Raw genomic sequence first — 19612 nt, 5'->3', positions numbered from 1 at the left:
TTGACCGGTGAGAGTGTCGCTGATGTCCCCGCCGCCCAGTACTGTGGTTTTATGTAGATGGATCCATCGTCATGTCATGTCATGTTGAGGAAAGTCACAATTAACGATCTGAATTCAACAAAGGAAAAGGAAAAGGAAAAGGAAAAGGAAAATGTTTATGATCATGTTAAAATGTTATGTCATGTTGAGGAAAAAAGAAAAAGATTAAGGTTTATTTATGCATGTCATGAAAATGTTTATGTTTAAAGTTTTATGCATCATGAAAATGTTTACGAAAATGTTTATGTTTAGGCATCTTCATGAAAACGATATTTTAACTTTTAAGTACAAATATCTTTCACCGTTATATGTTGACTGTATTACGTATTACTCGTTATAAAGATTATGGTGTGTTGAGTCTTTAGACTCACTAGGTGTGATGGATGTAGGTGGTTCTGAGGGAGGACTTGACGGGTGATACTACTGGACTGAAGGTGCACACAACCCGAGGACCAGCGCTTCTACTTTTCCGCATTTACGATTATGACTTATGAATTACGTTAAAGATTTTTAAGATTATTTACTTAAGCTTTTTGAGAGATTTTTGAGAGGTTTAGTATGGGCTTTACTTTTCAAATTATTGCTTTTTAAGTTTGGTAAAACGTTTGACGATTTCTGGTTTGACTTTTCTCTTTCAATTTTCAAATACTAGTTGGATGATTTACTTTAAAATGGTGCAAGATTATTTTATTTCCATGTGCATGCAATGACCGAAAATGTGAGAGATTGTAAAAAAAAAAATTCTAGTACTTTTAAAGCAATAAGAGATGAGGACGTTTCAGTTTTTATCTAAGTGTGTCTCATTTAATTAATTACCCTACGTAATATATTTTATAGATCAAATGGGAACTCCATTCAAATTATTTGGGTCTCAACCTATAAAATATACTAAAAACACATAAGAAAATTGATAGTTTGCTTTTTCGCCTTTTATCATAATAACCATAATCATCCTATCAAATAGTTCTAAAGAAAAAGTACTACATTTTATTTAAAAAACATAAAGTCATTAAAATGATGGTAAATTGGCTATGAATTGTTGGAAGTATCAGGAATAGAGAAATTAATATAGAGATAAAGTTTTTTGTAAGACGAGTATTTAGAGTCTGAAGTTATATATTCGACACAAAAAAATATTTTTTAATAAATTAAATCAAATGAGAAATCCGGCTCTTGAAATTAATTAGTAAGACTGGGTCACGAGTCTTTTATAATATAAACTCCGAAACTCTTTATAATTCAATTTGGACCCCTATGGAAATACATGTCCCATTAAAACCCCTCGAAAAGATAAAACTATAAAAGCAGCCCAAAACTCTTTATAATTGAAAAGGTGTCCCAGGAAAATATATATTCTCATAAAACCCCCCAAGTTGTAGCTAGATCATCCTTCGCCCACATAGATAAGGGTTTTTCTCTCTTTATCGCCTCGCCTTCCATATAAATACGCCCTCCATCCCCACTTCCTCGATTCGTCTCCTCTTGTGGAGAGAGGAAACAAAAATTTCTCTTATTTTCTTTCTGATCTTCTCCTTATCTCAGATTTTGTCTATCTTCAGTACATATAGGAAGAATTTTCTCTGTATACATATATTGTATATATAGATTGATTTTTGGGTTTGTTGTTGATTGGACGGCGAAGATTTCCGATTTGCGAGTTATGCAGGCCGATCAGACTGTTTTGAGCTTAAGACCAGGTGGTGGCGCACGCGGCAGAGTATTTGTCCCGCGCTTCGATTCATCGTCGGCACCGAGTTCTGATCTCCCGCTGCTGCGTCCGCATGGTGGTACCGCTGCAGCTTCACTATCTTCTTCCAAGGTTGGATTTTGTTCGATTATTTTTCAGATCTAGGGTTTTCTACTTGTAATGAATGTTTTTTTAAATATTATGGATTTGTCCTATTGTCTGGATTGGATGAGTATTGATTTGTTTATATTGATTTGTTTATCACGCTTTGTATTCCTTGTGCTACGTATATGCAGAGCAATTTTGAGTTCCAGTATGAGTTATTCACTTATTTGTCATTCTTTTGTGAATTTAATGAAAGTGGTTTATTGAAGCCGAAAATTGATTCACTTGGTATTATGTTTATAACATGTATGCCATTTTTGGCCGTGTTGTAATTTGTTTTGTATCGAAATGTGCATTGATGTATGTGATTCCAGGCACATATATATGTAGAGTCTGAGTGTAAGTAAAAACCAAATATTTCATGAAGTAGTTGATCGATTGTGATCTTCAATAGATGCTAATTCTGATTGCTGATAGTTTGACCTAACCTTTTCCAGAAGTGTCATGCTATGTAATTAACCAGTGTTTATTTAGCCCCTCTCTTTTTTCAACCCTTGGATGTTCGAGCAAATGTCCTAAAACTACCTTTTGACAAAATTAATATCTTTACATTCATATTGTTGCATCCAAGTATAAATTATGGCGTTCCTAATTTGAGTTTGTTGATGTTGAGTTGTGAACGTCCTAATTCTTGGCAGTGTACTTAAGTTGTGCAGTTGCTGTAAATATGGACGTAAAGCAAGTTATGTAGGATTTTTAGGTGGGCATCCAGTTAGGTTCAGGATGTCTATAAAGAACCTGCATATAATTGGCCTCATGCCATACTTTTTTCTTCAAGCATTGTAGAATAATATTTCTAGATCTGCCAGGGTTCCATAACCTGTGCTGGGCCTGGAAACTATTCTATTCGTTGTATAGAAGTCCTTCATTACGGAAAGAACTGCTGTTTGCATATGATATGAATACTTTATTGACAAGATATCCAGATTTTTTGTTTGGCGATTCACAATTATAATTTGTGTACAATAGCCCTTTTAACTATATGTTACATGTGTCAAAATCTCAGGTATTGGAAGAGTTTATATTATCCCCGATAGTTATGGTTCAGTTTTAGAATCATTTACTGTCCTTGTATTTCTGTAGCCTTTTGATATTTTGAAATGCTTTTTTGAGCTGATCTCTACCCAAATTCAAAGATTTGAATGATAACTATGAAATCTGATTTTATTTTAGATCTGTAATCCATTTTAAAGTCGTTTTTTGCTTGCTTTTGTGCAATTGACCACCAATTTTTTTAATGGTGATAGACTGGAGAGTCTCAGTTTGAAGGCTGCGAGCATATCCGCTACACCAGAGACCAGCTGTTGCAGCTTAGGGAGGTAATCTGCTTATCACTTTTAATGATTTTCTGTCAATACCTCTGCTTACCACTTCTAGTGATATTCTGTCATAGTATCTTGCATATTTAGTTTTTCGTGTCTTGTAATTTTACTCACAAAAAACCCATCCATTTTTTGTTTTATCTGTCTATATTTGGTTTGTCACAATTTTTTTATATGGTTTTATAACCCGTTGGTTTTTTGTTTTATCTGTCTATATTTGGTTTGTGACAAATTTTTTATATGGTTTTATAACCCTTTAGTGGGTTAGTTCATATTTTTTGATTTATTTTGTGAAGCAGACATATATATGATTCTTAATTGATTAATTCTAAAGATACTTTATTATATGGTAAATTTACTCTTTAGAATATGGAATTGCCAATTTATCCATTAACTAAATGCAATTAATTTATAGGGTTATGCTGTACTTTTTTTAGTTATCATCTATGTTACTGATTTGAAACCAGCTAGTTCCAATTCCCCCTCTTGTCATGTGCTCAGCACTAAAGCCACCCGGCCTTTTGAATTCTCTCTTATTACTTTCCTGGCTGTTGGTTGATACTTTGCTAATTTTCCATGACTTGATTATCTTTTCGTAGGTGGTCGACATCCCAGCAGATATTTTAAGAGTCAAACAAGAGGTTGAAACTGAATTTTTTGGTACAGATCCAAGCTGGGGTCGTGGAGAAAACAATGTAAGTTCACCCCTTACGATAAACAAGATAATTTACTTCTCACTTTAGTTTATGTGATTTTTCATTGAATTGTTGTGTTTTGACTCTGTACGTCCTGTTACCCTCAGTTGGACATGGTTCGTTAAAGTTGATTAAGGCCATCAACTGCCCATTGTTTTGTTGTCTTATTTTAATAACAATGTAACAGGGAGTACCTTCCTTTTGTAGCCTCAAAATCTGGTTCAGAGTAACTATTCTAAGCCGGACAATCGTGACTGGCGTAGTCGTTCTGCACAATTTCCTGTGCCTGCAGAGGAGAGATCATGGGAAGCAATAAGGGACAGAGAATTTGGACAGATTGACCCTAGGCTACAGGATGTAAACCAATACGATAAGCAAGAGCAGCTGAGCACGCAGTTTGGAACATTACAAATTTCTTCCAATCAAGGGGTAATCCATTTCTGTTTTGTGTTTGTTTTTTCCTGCATGATATATCTGTTTTGAGAATCTATTTCAATTGCGATAGGCTATTCTTTCACGTGTGTTAAGGTTCAAGGAGCATGTATGTGTAAGAAACTGGCAACCTAAAATTCTGATTGTCCCAGCTTTCTGGCCTTATAAGAGTTTTGAACTTGTGCTTATATGCTTTTTTGCCATTGTTTATAACAGCTTGTGGTTATGGACTTAGCATCATGTTGTTTTAGCTGCTAAAAAATCGTTGTGTTGTGTATCAGGTTGCACCCACTTTAGTCAAGGCTGAGATGCCTTGGTCTGCTCGAAGAGGAAATCTTTCTGAAAAGGATCGTGTTTTGAAAACAGTGAAAGGGTACTACGTAGCTAAATTTTGATTCACACATAGTCGCTATATTTGAGTATTATATAAGCTTTTTTATTTTTATCTGGGAGGCTTGTACTTGTTTTAGTTCTTCATGTCCTTAACATTTACTGGCATGTTTGCTGTCATGTGTGTGCATCAATCAACATTATTGTAATTGGGGTTTCAAATTCTGCAACCGCCATTGCTATTATGTTCACATGATGAAATTGGCAGAAATTTTCTGATTTATTGATGACTTGGTTTTATCTTTCTTCACCAGAGTTCTAATTTAGAGTACTCTTAACTCTCCTTTTACCCAAAAACTGGCTGCTGAATGTCATGAGTTTCTTGCAGCATACTGAACAAGTTGACGCCCGAGAAGTTCGATCTTCTGAAGGGCCAATTGATTGATTCTGGGATTACAACAGCTGATATTTTGAAGGTACTCGAAGTTGCAAATTCAGTTCCGTAGTAGGTTTCATAAAATATTATAGTTTCTCGGTACCAGTACTCTCTGCTCCCTATTGCAAACTTCATTCATTTTTCACATTTTTGAGCCTATGTTCATTTTTCTACCGCAGGGAGTTATCTCCTTGATATTTGACAAGGCTGTGCTGGAGCCTACATTTTGCCCCATGTATGCATTGTTGTGCTCGGATCTGAACGAAAAGCTCCCCCCATTTCCATCAGATGAGCCTGGTGGTAGAGAAATTACGTTTAAAAGAGTTCTCTTGAATATCTGCCAGGAGGCATTTGAAGGTTCTGACAAATTAAGGGAAGAACTTCAGCAGATGAGTGCTCCTGAACAGGAGTCAGAGCGAAGAGATAAAGAAAGGTTACTCAAACTTCGAACCCTTGGAAACATTCGTCTAATCGGTGAACTTTTAAAGCAGAAGATGATTCCAGAGAAGATTGTTCATCATATTGTTCTGGTTCTCTCTCTCTCTCTCTCTCTCTGTGTGTGTGTGTGGGTGTGTGTGGGTGTGTCTCAACCCCTCCTGTGTCTATGCATCACTTTATATATGTCTCCATGATTCTGTTCATTTATTTTAACCCATTTATCTATGTATTGTATATCCTCTCTTTACCTATATGTTTCTTCTGTGCTGCAATTTTTTGTGTTTTATCATCAACTACTTGGTCTGATAGCTTTGGGCTTTTTCACAGGAACTCTTGGGACCTGATACCAAGAGTTGTCCAGAAGAGGAGAATGTTGAGGCTATATGTCAGTTCTTTAACACCATTGGTAAACAGCTTGATGAAAACCCAAAATCGAAGCGTATCAATGACATGTATTTCAATCGCTTGAAGGAACTGTCAACAAATCCTCAGTTGGCTTCAAGACTGAGATTTATGGTTCGTAACGTGCTAGATCTGCGGGCTAATAAATGGGTTCCAAGGCGGGAAGAGGTAACCCAATATCTTATTTTTACTTCCTTTCTCCATATGTTCTTTTCCCTTACATATTATTATCTATTTTTCTGCTTTGACTTATTAGGTGAAAGCCAAAACCATCACGGAGATCCATAGTGAAGCTGAGAAGAATTTGGGGCTACGGCCAGGTGCTACTGCTAGCATCAGAAATAGTCGGGCGATTACTTCTGGAGCTCAAGGGAATATTAGTCCCAGTGGCTTCCCCATGAACCTTCCTGGTTCAGGTGGTATGATGCCTGGCATGCCTGGAACAAGGAAAATGCCTGGAATGGATGAAGACAATTGGGAAGTTCCGAGATCTCGATCTATGCCAAGAGGTGAAGGTTCGAACATTCAGACTGCTGGTCGTGTTCAACCGCCACCAATTGGGAAATCACCTTCACCTAACCAGCGGGTTCTACCTCAAGGTAGTGGTGGTTTCATGAGTGGCAGATCAAGTGCCCTCTTGCAAGGTAGCAGTGGTGCACTTCCTCGGCCAGCCAACTATAGTGGATATTCTACGGAACCAGCATCTCAAGTGCCTACCCCATATGGTCAGGCTCAGGTTCCAAAGGCAACTATTGTTCCAGTTACTGACAAGCCATTGGTGCCGGTTTCAAGGTTGAATCCAGGTGAGTTTAAGAGTAAAATAACCTCGATTCTGGAGGAATATTTTAGCATCAAACTTTTGGATGAAGCCTTGCAATGTGTGGAGGAATTGCAGTCACCTTCATATCATTCTGAAGTAGTCAAAGAGGCCATCTCTCAAGGTTTGGAGAAAAGCCCACCTTGTGTTGAACTTATCTCAAAACTTTTGGAACACTTGCTGGCAAAGAAGGTTATTAACGAGACCGACATTGCTACTGGATGTCATGCATATGCAGCGCTACTGGATGACCTTGCCATTGATTTACCAAAAGCCCCAGCTAATTTCGGTGAAATTATTGGGAAACTAGTTATAGCCGGAGGATTGGACTTTAAATTGCTGCAAGAGATTCTTTCAAAGGTTGGTGATGATTTTTTCCAGAAAGCCATATTTACGGCTACTATAAAGGCTGTTAGCTCCGACAGGACTGGCACGAAGATAATGGATTCACAGGCACCTGATATTGCTGCGTGTGAGAGCCTATTTTAGTGCTCACTCGTTGTGCAGGAGTCATTTGTAACATCATAAAATGAATGTGCTCATCATTCTCCTCTGTTGCTGCGGTTTTTGGTCTGAATTATGCCATGGTATCCGGGTCAACAATGTCACTTCTAGACAAGTTGGTGCGGAGCCATGTAGAATGAGGTGATGGATGGAGGATGGGATGTGTACTTTTATCCCGGTCATCATATTAGTCCGTTAGGGCGGAAAGACTTGGAATATGATAGATTTTGGTACTCTCTCGTGTTGGCCAGTCGGTTCCAATATGCTCGAGTTGTTCTGTATTTCATTAGTTTTTTTTTTTGTTTTATCTTTGATTTAATATTTTTTTCACTTAGTTAAATTTCTTTAAATCGCGATATCATAACTCGAATTTGCACAATTTTAAAAGAGTGGTATATTTGTTTCATGTTCTTTCAAGGAACTATTGTTTCTTGCAAGGACTATTTAATTTCCTGTACTTGTCACATTTTATACGTGCATCCTATATTTCATGATTATCCCTTGTTTTGGTCATTTCATACTAGTGACTTGGTATGCTTGATTTATATTAAATAAGTAATATTATGATTATAAAAATTGATGACGAATCATACTGTAATTTCAAATTAGTATACGTCGCATTTTGAAATTATTTCATTTGAATGAGAGACACGAAAAGCCATAAGAAACTCAACTATAATTTTGAAATAATTAATTGAAACAAAAACAAACCACGACACAAATGGTGTTGATTCTATTATGTCCAAATGTAACAAATAGTAAGAGAAGAAACACATCTAATATTTGTTGATGTTGAAAACACCGTATTATTTCATATTCTAATTAACTTCTCGGTTCTATTTTTATAACTTATTTTTTATAATTATCTGCGATTTTGAGTTTCTCAAATTTCCAGCATATTCTACATCTTTATTTAAAAACTACTCGTCGTGTAGCCTTAAATTCGATAAAATTATATTATGTTTACAAAAATAGCTCTCTCAACTACAGAATCATTGGAATCCCGAAGGCCCACCGGCCCACCATTAATAATGGTTTGGGCCATTATATAGCCCATTGAACCTAACACGTCTTCGCATATAAATTTATCCACTCCCGCGCTGAGCCATCTCATCTCAATCAGGAAAATGGAGAATCCGCCAAAGCAATATAACTGCGATTTGAATCCTCACATGAAACTCGCTTTAGCAATCGCCATTCTCAAATCCCGGCGTCATCCTTCTTCTGCTGCTACTGCTGATCAAGTTCAGTCTCAACCTTCTTGCAGCAACATCTATGAATCAGACGCAATCAAATGGAAACGAAAGGTTGCAATTCTCATTTTTCCTTCTGTTTTTGGTGAATCTATCTCTTTATTTGTAGTGCGAGCGATCAAGCTTTTTTTTGGAAAATTTCAGTCTAAACAGCGGAAAGAAGAAATCACGAGGCTTAAGGAAGATCTCAAACTTGCTGAAGGTTAGCTCTCTATTTGTTTCTCTCTCTCTAGGCATAATCTGCGACTCTGGAAATTGAGCAGCATTTTTTATTGTTTCGTGATTTATATCTATCTTAATGTCTTTTATCTGTTATTATTTTTGAATTTTCATAAAACAGGTGCAGAAACATTTGAAGGTGGAATTAATGTTAGGATGAGTTCTGAGATTTTTTTGCTAACGATACTTTCTTAACAATTGATTGGTTTCTAACTTTAGATGGGATCCATCATGATGTCTTTCCGGGAAACATGATGTGCACATGCTATTTCTTTGATGATTTGGGGGATATCAATCCTAAGGATACTACAAATGGAGCTGGATCTGATCAGAAGAGATTTAGTGATGTACTTAGGCGGAGATTTCTTAGACAAGGTTACTCCTCGCAAATTGTTTATATATTACGTAAAATCCATCGATTTGAAACCTTTCAGATAGAACCTTGAAGTGTTTGTCTTTATGTTTGTTTTTTTCACTAGGTAGTAATTTTATTTGTGTTTACCGTTTGTTGACAGAGTTATAAAACAATTCATTTTTGTTTCGAAATTGCAGTGCGATTAAGGGAACGGAAGAGGAAAAGAGATGATTGCTCATCAGAGAGATCATGTATCTCAGGTGAAACTTCATCATAAATTGTTAAGTTTTTGACTATTGAAGTAACGAGTATTTTAATCTCATTTTGTGAGGTGAGGCACATGTAATTTGCTAATGAATCGGATTTGAACCTTTTTAATTTTATTGTCAAGGTCATCTTGGCAAAGGGGAAGATAAAATGAGCATCCGCACAGGTGACTCAAGACCAGTATGTAAACTGAAATTTAATGAAAAAAACGTGAATTTGCCTAAAAACAGGGGAAGTTCATTTTCCATGATGCTGTAAGAATGAGCAACATGAGTTATTCTCATTCCTAAATCTTTACCTAAAATTATCATGTTGCTTCCAGATACATCATGAACAATACTAGAATATCCATGTATACATCATGAACAATACTAGAATATCCATGTATCAGCATCAGTAAACAGGCTAAACATTTTCATGTCCATAAATTTTGTGGTTCGAGGTGACGACCGGAAATATGTTTAAACTCCTGGATCAATACCAGTATGCACGTAAATTATCTACAACATCTGTGCCTGTGTGGGAGAATTAAAAGGAAAACATGGTTTACCATTGAAACAGAAGTGCAAATTGGTTGATGGTTTTTTCGTTGACACTAGTGATATTTGGTTTCTAGTTTGATTTTACTGTGCCTCACTGCTTGATTATTGTACTTGGCAGATTTTTCCTGTGAAAATGAAACGGAGCAACTGAGAGCTTCAGTAGATTTTCTTGTGGAGCTTTGTGAGAACTCCTCTGTGGCCAGAGTGTGTTGCTTTATCCTTTCTTCCCTCCAGAGTTTCATCAAACTGTGGAGTTGATAAATTTTATTATTTCACCACTCATAGTTCATCAGTTTAAACTTGTTATTCAGGCTTCCATATATTTTGTAGGTAGAGGGGAATTTCAAGAACTGGTCTCACCAAGCTGTTGACTTTATTCTAGGTACAATTTTTTGTTCTTCTCCTTCTTCCTCTAAGCATGCCAAAGCTGTACTTAAATACCACCAGTGCTGGTGAATGACCTTCCTATATTTGGCAAATGGTAAGGGTAGTCCAAGTGCCAAGGATGTGAAGCAGACACACTCAATAATAACACCTGTTTCTTTGTGTGCCTTAGGTAGTCGCTGGATAAAATTATAATCCTTGAGAAACCATAGAGAAGTTCGTCATAGTTTCTTCCAATCTTGAAATCGGGACTGTTCACAGGGTTGTAGAAATTTGCAATACTTCAGTTTTCTAAGAAAGAATAATTCAATTTTCATTTTGCAACATCTGGAAACTTTTTGTTTTCTATTTAATAACCATCCTTGCTCAAAACCATAGTGAGTTGAAGTCTTAACCACTTTTTTGACATCCATACTGCATTTCTGGAAATATATTTAAATTTAATGTCTTCACTCTAGTCTAACATTAGATGCCAATTCAAGCCAAGCCATTAATTTGTCAATGGAAAGACTAGAGAAATATTTGTCTAGGTTAATCTGAAGCCATTGCTTGCCTAGGACTAGAGAGGAACAGTTTGCTCAATGGCATTTCTAACTTATGTGAGATTAGTTTCCTGGGCAGGTGATCTTGTAATATCTTTCTTCTTAAATAGAAGGGTTGAAAAATTTTATTATTACCTGTAATTTGTCTAATGGTATTTTCTGGTTTTATGAAGCCACACTAAAAGCTCTATCACCAAAAGGAAATATTGACGAGACTGTTGAAAGCATTGTCAGTAGCTTAATCCTGCGTTTGATACGAAGGATGTGCGATGGGTTACGAGGAGATGGTAATGGTTGATCGTGTATCCATTTGAAGTCTTGCCTTAGTTGCTATGTTGTCTCATGGTTATTATTTATGCAGATATCTTGTTTTCCAGTGATTTAGTTGTGTCAATGATCCCCCTCCCATTTTATTTTATTTTATTTTTCTTTAAGTTTACTGGTGGATTTGGGTTTCAAAAACAATTAGGCCATATGTTGGAATTTGGATGTATTTTCCACTGATGTTTTGAACTTTACCAATTCTCTTTCACACATAACGTGCCTGGTACTCAGTACTCGTACAAATTTACTCCTCCATGAGACATCTTGGAATGACTTGTCTGCGGACTTTTTCATCATAACTGCTCATATATATGTTTTTTTTGCTCAGGAACTTATTTGAATCACTAGAAAGAGTTCTAAGACCATGACTATGCCCAAAACTACTGAATTTTATTGCAATAGATATGCTTAACGGCTTCTTAATTAAACTCCACGAGCTTGAAAAAACCTGAATTTTCTGCTTGAATATGAAATTTCAAGGCCTGGATCATTCCATCTTAATTGGCAAGGGGCTGACAACAACTTGAGATTTTGTTCTTCTTGAGAAGTATCCAGATTTACATACCTAAAGTTAGCCAAGCTAATATTATATAATGTCCGTGGATGCTGTAACAGTCGAGCATCTGAATCTTGAACAAGGGATAAGCAATTTAGTTATATTGAACAAGCGCTTCATGTCTAACAGATCTGTTATAGGCAAAATAGATGAAGCAAAACTCAGGAATTAAAATTTGGATAATAAGCATATCCGTTCATCTATTATGTCAGAAAAAAAATTAATATGACTGCATTGGAAGAATTTATAGGAATAGTATTTCAAGATCTTCTTCAATTAATCAGGATGCTTTAATATGCTGGTATTCCACGCCTAAAAACCTCCGTTAGTAACACAAAGAGATAGGCTTTGGCTTTTGAGCATGCCTTTGATGCAATGTATTCTTAATTTTTTTAAAAAGAATGAAGTATTCTCGAAATTTGTGTTAGCATCTTTATTAACGAGTTAGTTTAACTTAATTTTTACTTCCCTATATTAATTTGTTTTTTCTTTTCCTTTTCAGAGTCCCGTCATTCTCACAATAATTTCCAGTTCTATATTCAACATTTATTGCGTAAGCTTGGAACCAATCCTTGTGTTGGTCAACGCGTGATCCTTTCAGTTTCTCAGAGAATTTCTCTAGTTGCAGAAAGTCTACTCTTCATGGATCCATTTGATCGTGCCTTTCCCAAAATGCATAACTGTATCTACATAATGTAAGTGTCGGAATTCACATAATATTTTCAAGCATCAACATAGATAACTCGCAAGTCTGCTTTAGCACCAGAATCTGTTTTCCTCTATTTAGTACAACGCTGTTTTTTGGTAGCAAGAAAACCATGTTGTTCACTTAGAAACATTGTAGTTTAAAGTGCAGTGGTTACATGTCTAGCCTCACCGCATAACGAGGCACAAACGCAAATGCTGCATCTAGGCTTAAGCCAATGCTTGGCCTTTGGTCCACATGCTTCTAATGTAGGCATTGTAAATTCAGGTGGCATGCAACACAATAATAGTCAGTTGTGTTACTTGTACACATCAATTTTGTTTTATTGTTGTATGATAGTTTGAGAGTGCATACCATATCTTAGCATTAAAAATTTCCTCGGGCACAAGGTACTTGGACAATTTAGTTGCATTTGGTACTCGAGTAGCTATATCTTAAAATCAATTTGTAGACATCTTTCTTCTGGCTTTCTATACTGCATAATTAGAGCGTTTGATGTTTTTGTAGCTTACCATTTTTCATCCTGTAGACTACTTGTGGAATCTTAATGAAGTTTCTTATTTGAGAAATTATTAATGACGATGGCAGGATCCAGCTAATTGAGTTTTTGGTTTCAGACTGTCTAATTTGCTGGTCAATCAGTCAAGAATTTGAGTTAAGTAAGTTTTCTTTTGAATAATTTTTTATAATCATCAATATATTTGATTGTATTAGGTGAAACGCAATAGAGTAACTATTTCTTACCGTTAAAAAAATAATTTATAGTAGATAACTTGCACATTTAAATAACATTTCAAATTTTTAAACAAGTAATTAGAAATTTAAAAATTTTACCTATATTTTTTTTTCTGATGTTATCCTTCTCTTCTCACGGATAAGGAATGAACAATTGTCTTTATCACGATCCCTGAATAAGTGGTTATTGTTCAAATGTAGTTATATTCTTCTGTATAAAATTATATCGACCAATGTTATTTTAAAAATTTCCCTAAATTAATTTATTCACCATGTGTCTTTTATATGAATGCATCATTTGGTAAGGAACATCTGGATTGTTTGAAACGAACATGTATTCCCAAAAAATGTCTTCCTGTAGGGATTTTAGAAGATTGGTTGGCATCCATTTTCCATGCCCGAAAAGCCTTGGAGCTGTTGGAGGGCAGAAATGCACTGTACATGTTATATATGGATCGAGTCGTGGGAGATTTAACACGACAACTGGGTCAGGTTTCTTCTGTTTGTAAGCTGCAGCCTGATATTCTTGCTAAATTGTTTGGCTGAATGCTGGCATTCTACATGTGTAGGCTGCAGAATTTTCAAAATAATTTGGGGCATTTCATGTTCATATTTCTGTCACTAACATATTTGGGTCATATCATGGCATAATAACTTGAATTCGATGCAATTTTTTTTCAAAAAATTACGTTGTCTAAAATTTTTGTATAATATCTCATCATTGAATTTGTTAGGACGCACAAATTGTATGTGTAAACAATATTTTCAAGATTTGATTATAAAAAATATTTTCAGTTTTTCATCAATAAATTTTGATAGATGATCTTCTGCACCATTTTCAATCTAATTTTAGATAAATTAATTTAAATTACTAATTTATTTTTTTAAAACAATATAAATCATACTTAAGGTGTAAATTTTACTTTTTATAAGGATGGATTAATGATGGAGAGGGAGTTTGTTCCTCAAAGAGGCAGCAATGGATATGAGGATATCCATCCTCCTCATTGCGGGACTTTATTGTTCTAGTCACAGATGAGGCTCTTCCTTGTTCTGTGACTAGAGCAGAGGAAAGGTAAGTTTTAGGGTTTTAGGTTTAGGCTTCAATTCTATTTCCCAAGATATTATTTTCCTGTTGCCATGTGTGCAATTCATCAAAGATTTTAAATTAGATAAAATTCATGACTAATTAAACATGGCAGCAAAAGAATGAGTGTAGTAGGGGGTGGAGCAGAAAATGATGCTGAAGATTTCACGCACTAACTTTGATTCCTCACTTGATTTGGTAGTTTTGAATATTTCATCCAAGTATATATAGCTTTAGTAATCTCTGGATCCATTTTGGGCTACCGACGAAAATATTTGGAAAAATTTTTAAAGATGTGGTGTTGGTGTTATTTTAGGGAGAAGCTGTATTATTAGATTTTTTATTGTTTTACAAATTGTGTAGTATGAAATATTGTTTCAGTAGCCCATTTTTGAGTCAGCAGAGTCTTTCAGTAGCATTTTTTCCTCAGTACTTGGAAAAAATGAGCCAGTGGTTCAAGTGCAAGATACCAAAAGTGAAATTTATATTAGCTATTATGCTGAATGAGATTATAGGAAGGAGATGGAAATACGTCGAATAACAGAATAAAACTCTAGGACATATTAACTCGAAATTTATTAATAATGTACGTACCATTCATGCCAAAAAACCTTCGCAATAATAATTGATCATTTTTTTACTTAAATTAATAATGAAATTTTAGGAAAATATTGTTTAAAACAGTTTATACCGACATATTTCACCTTTATTAACGAAGTAGTGAGATCATGGATGGGAAAGCGCAAACATAACCAAGTGAGAGCCACATATTTCTTACAACCCACACAATAGTTTCAAACAAAATGCATCAAACGACGTTGTCATTTCAGGAGGGTCTTCACAATTGACTTCACATTGAGCTTCTTCAGGTCTGTATATGACTGCCCGCATCCGACAAACATCACAGGTGCTCCAGAAATGTAAACCATGGACAGCGCAGCTCCCACCTTGCACCATTACGACAACAACGATAAAACTTTTGTAACTAGAAAAATTGCACTTTTGTATTATGTACAGCATGATGAAGGGTTGGCCGAGGGGAATGGAATATTGGGGTAGATGAAAGGGGCTACCTTGTCATCGATGGTATCAAACTTGGTAAGGAGAATTCCATCGATCAATCTTGGATTGGGCGAGGGTGAAAGTTCCCCTAGTTTCTGAAATTGAATTTCCGTTAGTAAAATGATTTATATGCAAGTAGTAGAGAGAGATGAGGGAGTAGAATTCCAATCAACCTGATTGAACTTTGACAATTGATCAACGGCGTCGTTCCCCACAAGTGCCTCACCAACAAACAAAATGAGATCTGGACTGTTAACGTAGATCAGCTTGGACAATGCTCGCATTAATGGCTCATTGTCCTGCATAAAGTTTTAAAATTATAACACTGTCAAGTAACACACATTTGACAGGGCACATATATGACACAGAAAACTAGACTCCATTGCATTTCCTGTCCATCACTCAACGTAAAACCAGTGTTACGAATATATATTGATAACAGTGCTCAAGTTTTGTCCGTGCTTCAAAAATTTACAGCGATGAAACAGGAGGTCACAAGATGCACATAAATAACCATCAAATAAGCTATTTACCTGCATTCTTCCAGCTGTATCCACCAAAACAACATCTGAACCATTTCGTGGGGCCTCTTGAATTGCTTCTTTTGCAACAATTGCAGGATCTTTTTCATAACCCTTTTCGAATATTGGTATCTGGAAATATTAAGTGCAGTTCATTTAGTCTGTAAATGCTATTTCATCAAGAGTAACTTCTCAAACAAATGCAGGTCAACGGCACTGTTGTTCTACCTGGAGCCTACGCGCATGTGTACGCAGCTGTTCAACAGCTCCTGATCTGAATGTGTCACAAGCAGCCATCATCACATTGATTTTATGTTGCTGAAGCCAATATGCAACCTACACATAAGTATATTGATAAATTATGGGAAAAAAAGCCAGTAGCTCATCTGATATCGATTTTATTTTCCTTGATAAAAGCCTAACCTTTGCAAGATTGGTGGATTTTCCAACTCCATTAACCCCGACAAAAACCACAACATATGGTTTCCCTCGTTCCTTTGCTGCATGAACATCTCTCAGAATGTCAATGGAGCGTCTGGGAGTTAATATGCGAACAAGGGCTTCTTCCATAGCCGCCTGGTGTACATCATTAATATGATTAAATTGATTTTCAAATAGCAAACTTGCTATTAAAAGAACAAGAATCTGAAGTTCAAATTCTGAAATCAGAAGGTAATTTTTTCCTGAAGAAAATGGGTTTCTTTATGAACCACTTTTGGATTTGGTACAGTATAAGGACTGTTCAATCACCTGCACAGTTGATGAAATTCTAGTAAAAGAGGCTAGCTTCTTCCCCTCAAGGCTTGCAGCAACCGATTCACAAAGTTTTTCAGCTATTTCCTCCGCCTGTTCAAGCAATCATTTTACATAAACAGGAAACACGATAACTCAAGCAAATGAATAGGATGATACACATTTTTGTCGAGTAATGAAAATTATTAGCAAGAAAATTTTCATGGACCGGTGATTCCACCTTCCAGAAATAAGGGGAGAACTATACAGGTCAAGAAATCTAACATACCACATTCTTGGTCATAAGCCTGTCCTTGAGAGCTTTAAGAGCTGGTTCTAGATCAGATTTCTCCAAATTTGCTTTTCCTGCAATACTGAACCCACAACAGAGTCAATGAGATTTACCAACCCCATTACAATGAAGGCAACAGTAAATTTTGCGATGCATTATAACATGCCACAAGACAGGACAGCAATGACTGAAGTCATCATTAATAAGCCTGACAAACAAAATTCTTCCCTAAGCTAAGTTAAGAAGCTTTCTACAAGGTCAATGTACAGTGATAATGAAAATGGTGACGATAGGCCAAGGCCAAGGCCAAGCCTATCACATCGAGCAAACAACGATGGCCATCGGACAGAAAAATGACGTCAATTTCTAGATCTTAGTCCAAATATCCAATTTTTAAATCTCCACAGGCACAATTACTACTTGCGTTCGTGCAACGTATTCACACCAACATGACACATGAAAAAGATCCACATTTTAATGAAATGAAGAAGTGTTGATAACGGCACAAAAAAAGATCCCAACAACATTTCTCCTCTATAACGTATCAGTACATAAATTATGCAAGTTGAAAGAAGGAAAGTCCGGGAAAATAGAAATTTTTGTCCTTGCTTGCATGCAAGACAGAATATATATACCCCTGAAACATGGATGAGAACCAGCCTTTCTTTCCCATGTTAGCCTTGTTATCCTTCCCTGTGTACTCCTCCTCGGTCTCAGTATCACTACTGAAATTTTCTTCTTTGTCCATCATGCTCTCACCATGATCTGTAGCTACAACAGATGTAATCTCTTCCCCATTCTCACTCACTGGATCTGTAAAATCCAACTTTGGCTTGGAAGGTGAATCATCCCAGACTCTGTTCTTCTTGGTTATCTTCTTTGCTGGTTCCATCTTTGCTGGTTCCATTTTGGAACTCTTACTTATAATAGTATCAGGTTTCTTTCCACCTTTGGACCTAAGCTTCTGTAACTTATTTACATCAAAAGCCCCAGTGTTGGAAGTCCCATTCTCTTTACCAGTAGCATTAATTTTTGCTGGTACTTCCCTTTTCCCAACATGTTTTTTTTTAGAATTTCCATTTTCCAATTGGCGACCTTTGATCTTGTCACCATCTCCATCATCACTTCCAGATTCATCACCATTCTTTTTTTTATTCCTCCACCAATACTGCCATTTTGTACCTGTCCTTGCTTCTTACCAAGAGTATTATCATTAGCAGGCTTCCCAACCTGCTTTGATTTCTTCATTTCATCGGCACGAGACTCGGCTTCCTTCTTAAGCTGCTGAAATACGTCATCGAAGTCATAGTACGAAGTTCGCTTCGGATCATAAATCTGTGAGAACTCTTGTTTAACCATAGAAAGTAAATCATCCACATACAAGAGGTGGAGAATCCTTTGATACACAGCAACGAATACAAGCCCAAGTTCATTGTGAAATGCCCACTTAAGGGTGTACGAGGCACCGGGTGCATCATAACTATATGATGCCACACCAGATCGTTCCTCCAAAAGGCAGGACCTAATTAAGGTGTCAATGGGTGACCCTCTAAGAGCATTTCCAAACTCTTTACACGTCCAGAGGATTAAACCTCCTCTTGTAAATATCAGTAATTGTTCTAACATCTTCAACAATCAACAAATTATTGCCTGCAAACAAAGAAATAAGAAATAAACGATCATAAACAACATGAATTATCCCAACATATTAATCAACAACAGACACTAAAAAACAAAAGAATTTCTCGATAGACATTAAACAACTAAAACCAATCCAGATAACAAGATCCCAAGAGACGGAATTTCTCGATCAGGATTACCAATCCAAGAAAGAAATCAAGATTTCCCCACCAATTACACAAATTCCTCACGCATACAAGCATATATTAAATTCAAACCCAAAAGCGAATACAAGCACAGATCGACACCAAGATAATAAGGTCAAATACAAGAACCGCAGTACAGAAAGAGAGAAAAGTCCAACAATTCAAAACGAATAACAAAACCGTGATCAAACTCGGAAGATCTATTACCTTCTTCTCTGTAGTCTCCCGGCCCTTGAAAATGAAATTTAATATAATAATGAACTTAAAGTCGCAAGTTGCGGTATGACTTGGATTTCCTAATTTGTCGGCCCAAACGCGGCTTTGGTCATATCTGGCTCCTCCCTCCCTCACCCTTTCTTTTACAATCTAGCAAAACGATCTAAAAATCTTTATCAGTTATCGACCTTATCAATATTCACAATAAAAAATGATATTCAAAAATAATTTTTTTTATGGATGATCCAAATAAGATATTCGTCTAACAAAATACGACTTGTGAGATCGTCTCACATAAATTTTTGTCAAAAATATACGAAAATTTAAATGATAGTCGATTTGTTGAAAATTGGTAGAAAACAAAAATCACTAATTTTAGAATTCTTGCTCTATTTGAAATTAAATCATATCATAGCCGGTTCATCAAGTCCAGTCTTACATCATTTCCCACGCATAAATTAATTTTCAAAGTTTCTATTTCTAAATAAATTTCGACAAGTTAGAACATGAACTTGATCAGCCGACCTTCTGTAACATCCAATTAAGAGCTGCCAGAAATTGAGCAAGAGATTATCCATAGAAAAGTGGCAGACTCCACGATCCAACTCGTCCATCCAAATTTAACGTGTGGTAGATATGTTTGTTTATGTATTTCATGGACAAAATTTGTATGTATTTTAAAAGATTCAAGTTAAAAAGGAATCACATTAAAAAAAAATTAAAATT

At 36.0% G+C, this 19612-nt stretch overlaps 3 protein-coding genes and 1 non-coding gene across 7 annotated transcripts; 3 read left to right on the top strand and 1 right to left on the bottom strand.

Annotated features, from left to right (window-relative positions):
- The first annotated feature begins 1477 nt into the window (after positions 1–1477).
- Positions 1478–7733, top strand: LOC140805863 (eukaryotic translation initiation factor-like). The gene is made up of 9 exons (XM_073162208.1): positions 1478–1858; positions 3139–3210; positions 3813–3908; positions 4116–4337; positions 4622–4713; positions 5059–5146; positions 5286–5636; positions 5872–6114; positions 6203–7733. The coding sequence occupies exons 1-9, from the start codon at positions 1700–1702 to the stop codon at positions 7250–7252; spliced, it is 2373 nt and encodes a 790-aa protein (XP_073018309.1). The 5' UTR covers positions 1478–1699; the 3' UTR covers positions 7253–7733.
- Positions 2533–2641, top strand: LOC140806479 (small nucleolar RNA snoR103). Its single transcript, XR_012112551.1, has one exon. It is a non-coding gene; the product is annotated as a small nucleolar RNA snoR103 (small nucleolar RNA).
- Positions 7734–8360: 627 nt separating the features above from the next.
- Positions 8361–13880, top strand: LOC140806227 (protein MULTIPOLAR SPINDLE 1-like). Of its 4 annotated transcripts, none has more exons than XM_073162756.1 (10): positions 8361–8574; positions 8665–8722; positions 8959–9114; positions 9292–9354; positions 10022–10107; positions 10234–10285; positions 11003–11116; positions 12212–12404; positions 13033–13074; positions 13512–13880. In XM_073162756.1, exons 1-9 carry the CDS (start codon positions 8395–8397, stop codon positions 13067–13069), a joined length of 939 nt encoding a protein of 312 aa, XP_073018857.1. In that variant the 5' UTR covers positions 8361–8394; the 3' UTR covers positions 13070–13074; positions 13512–13880. The 4 variants fall into 4 exon arrangements, with proteins under 4 accessions (XP_073018857.1, XP_073018856.1, XP_073018855.1 ...); XM_073162755.1 differs by having other exon boundaries at positions 13004–13069; XM_073162754.1 differs by having other exon boundaries at positions 13004–13074; positions 13512–13879.
- A 976-nt stretch (positions 13881–14856) lies between these two features.
- On the bottom strand, positions 14857–19013 carry LOC140805862 (uncharacterized). The gene is given in 11 exon segments (XM_073162207.1): positions 14857–15184; positions 15311–15394; positions 15473–15598; positions 15833–15952; positions 16049–16156; positions 16244–16396; positions 16571–16666; positions 16842–16926; positions 17480–17997; positions 18000–18494; positions 18878–19013. Coding segments are annotated over 10 exon segments (1887 nt in total). The 5' UTR covers positions 18471–18494; positions 18878–19013; the 3' UTR covers positions 14857–15058.
- Positions 19014–19612: the final 599 nt, after the last annotated feature.

Source organism: Primulina eburnea, chromosome 11 (assembly GCF_022965805.1).
Source record: "Primulina eburnea isolate SZY01 chromosome 11, ASM2296580v1, whole genome shotgun sequence".
Taxonomy (NCBI): Eukaryota; Viridiplantae; Streptophyta; class Magnoliopsida; order Lamiales; family Gesneriaceae; genus Primulina; species Primulina eburnea.
The sequence above is the reverse complement of the archived record's forward strand: the minus strand, read 5'-3'. Positions and strand labels throughout refer to the sequence as shown.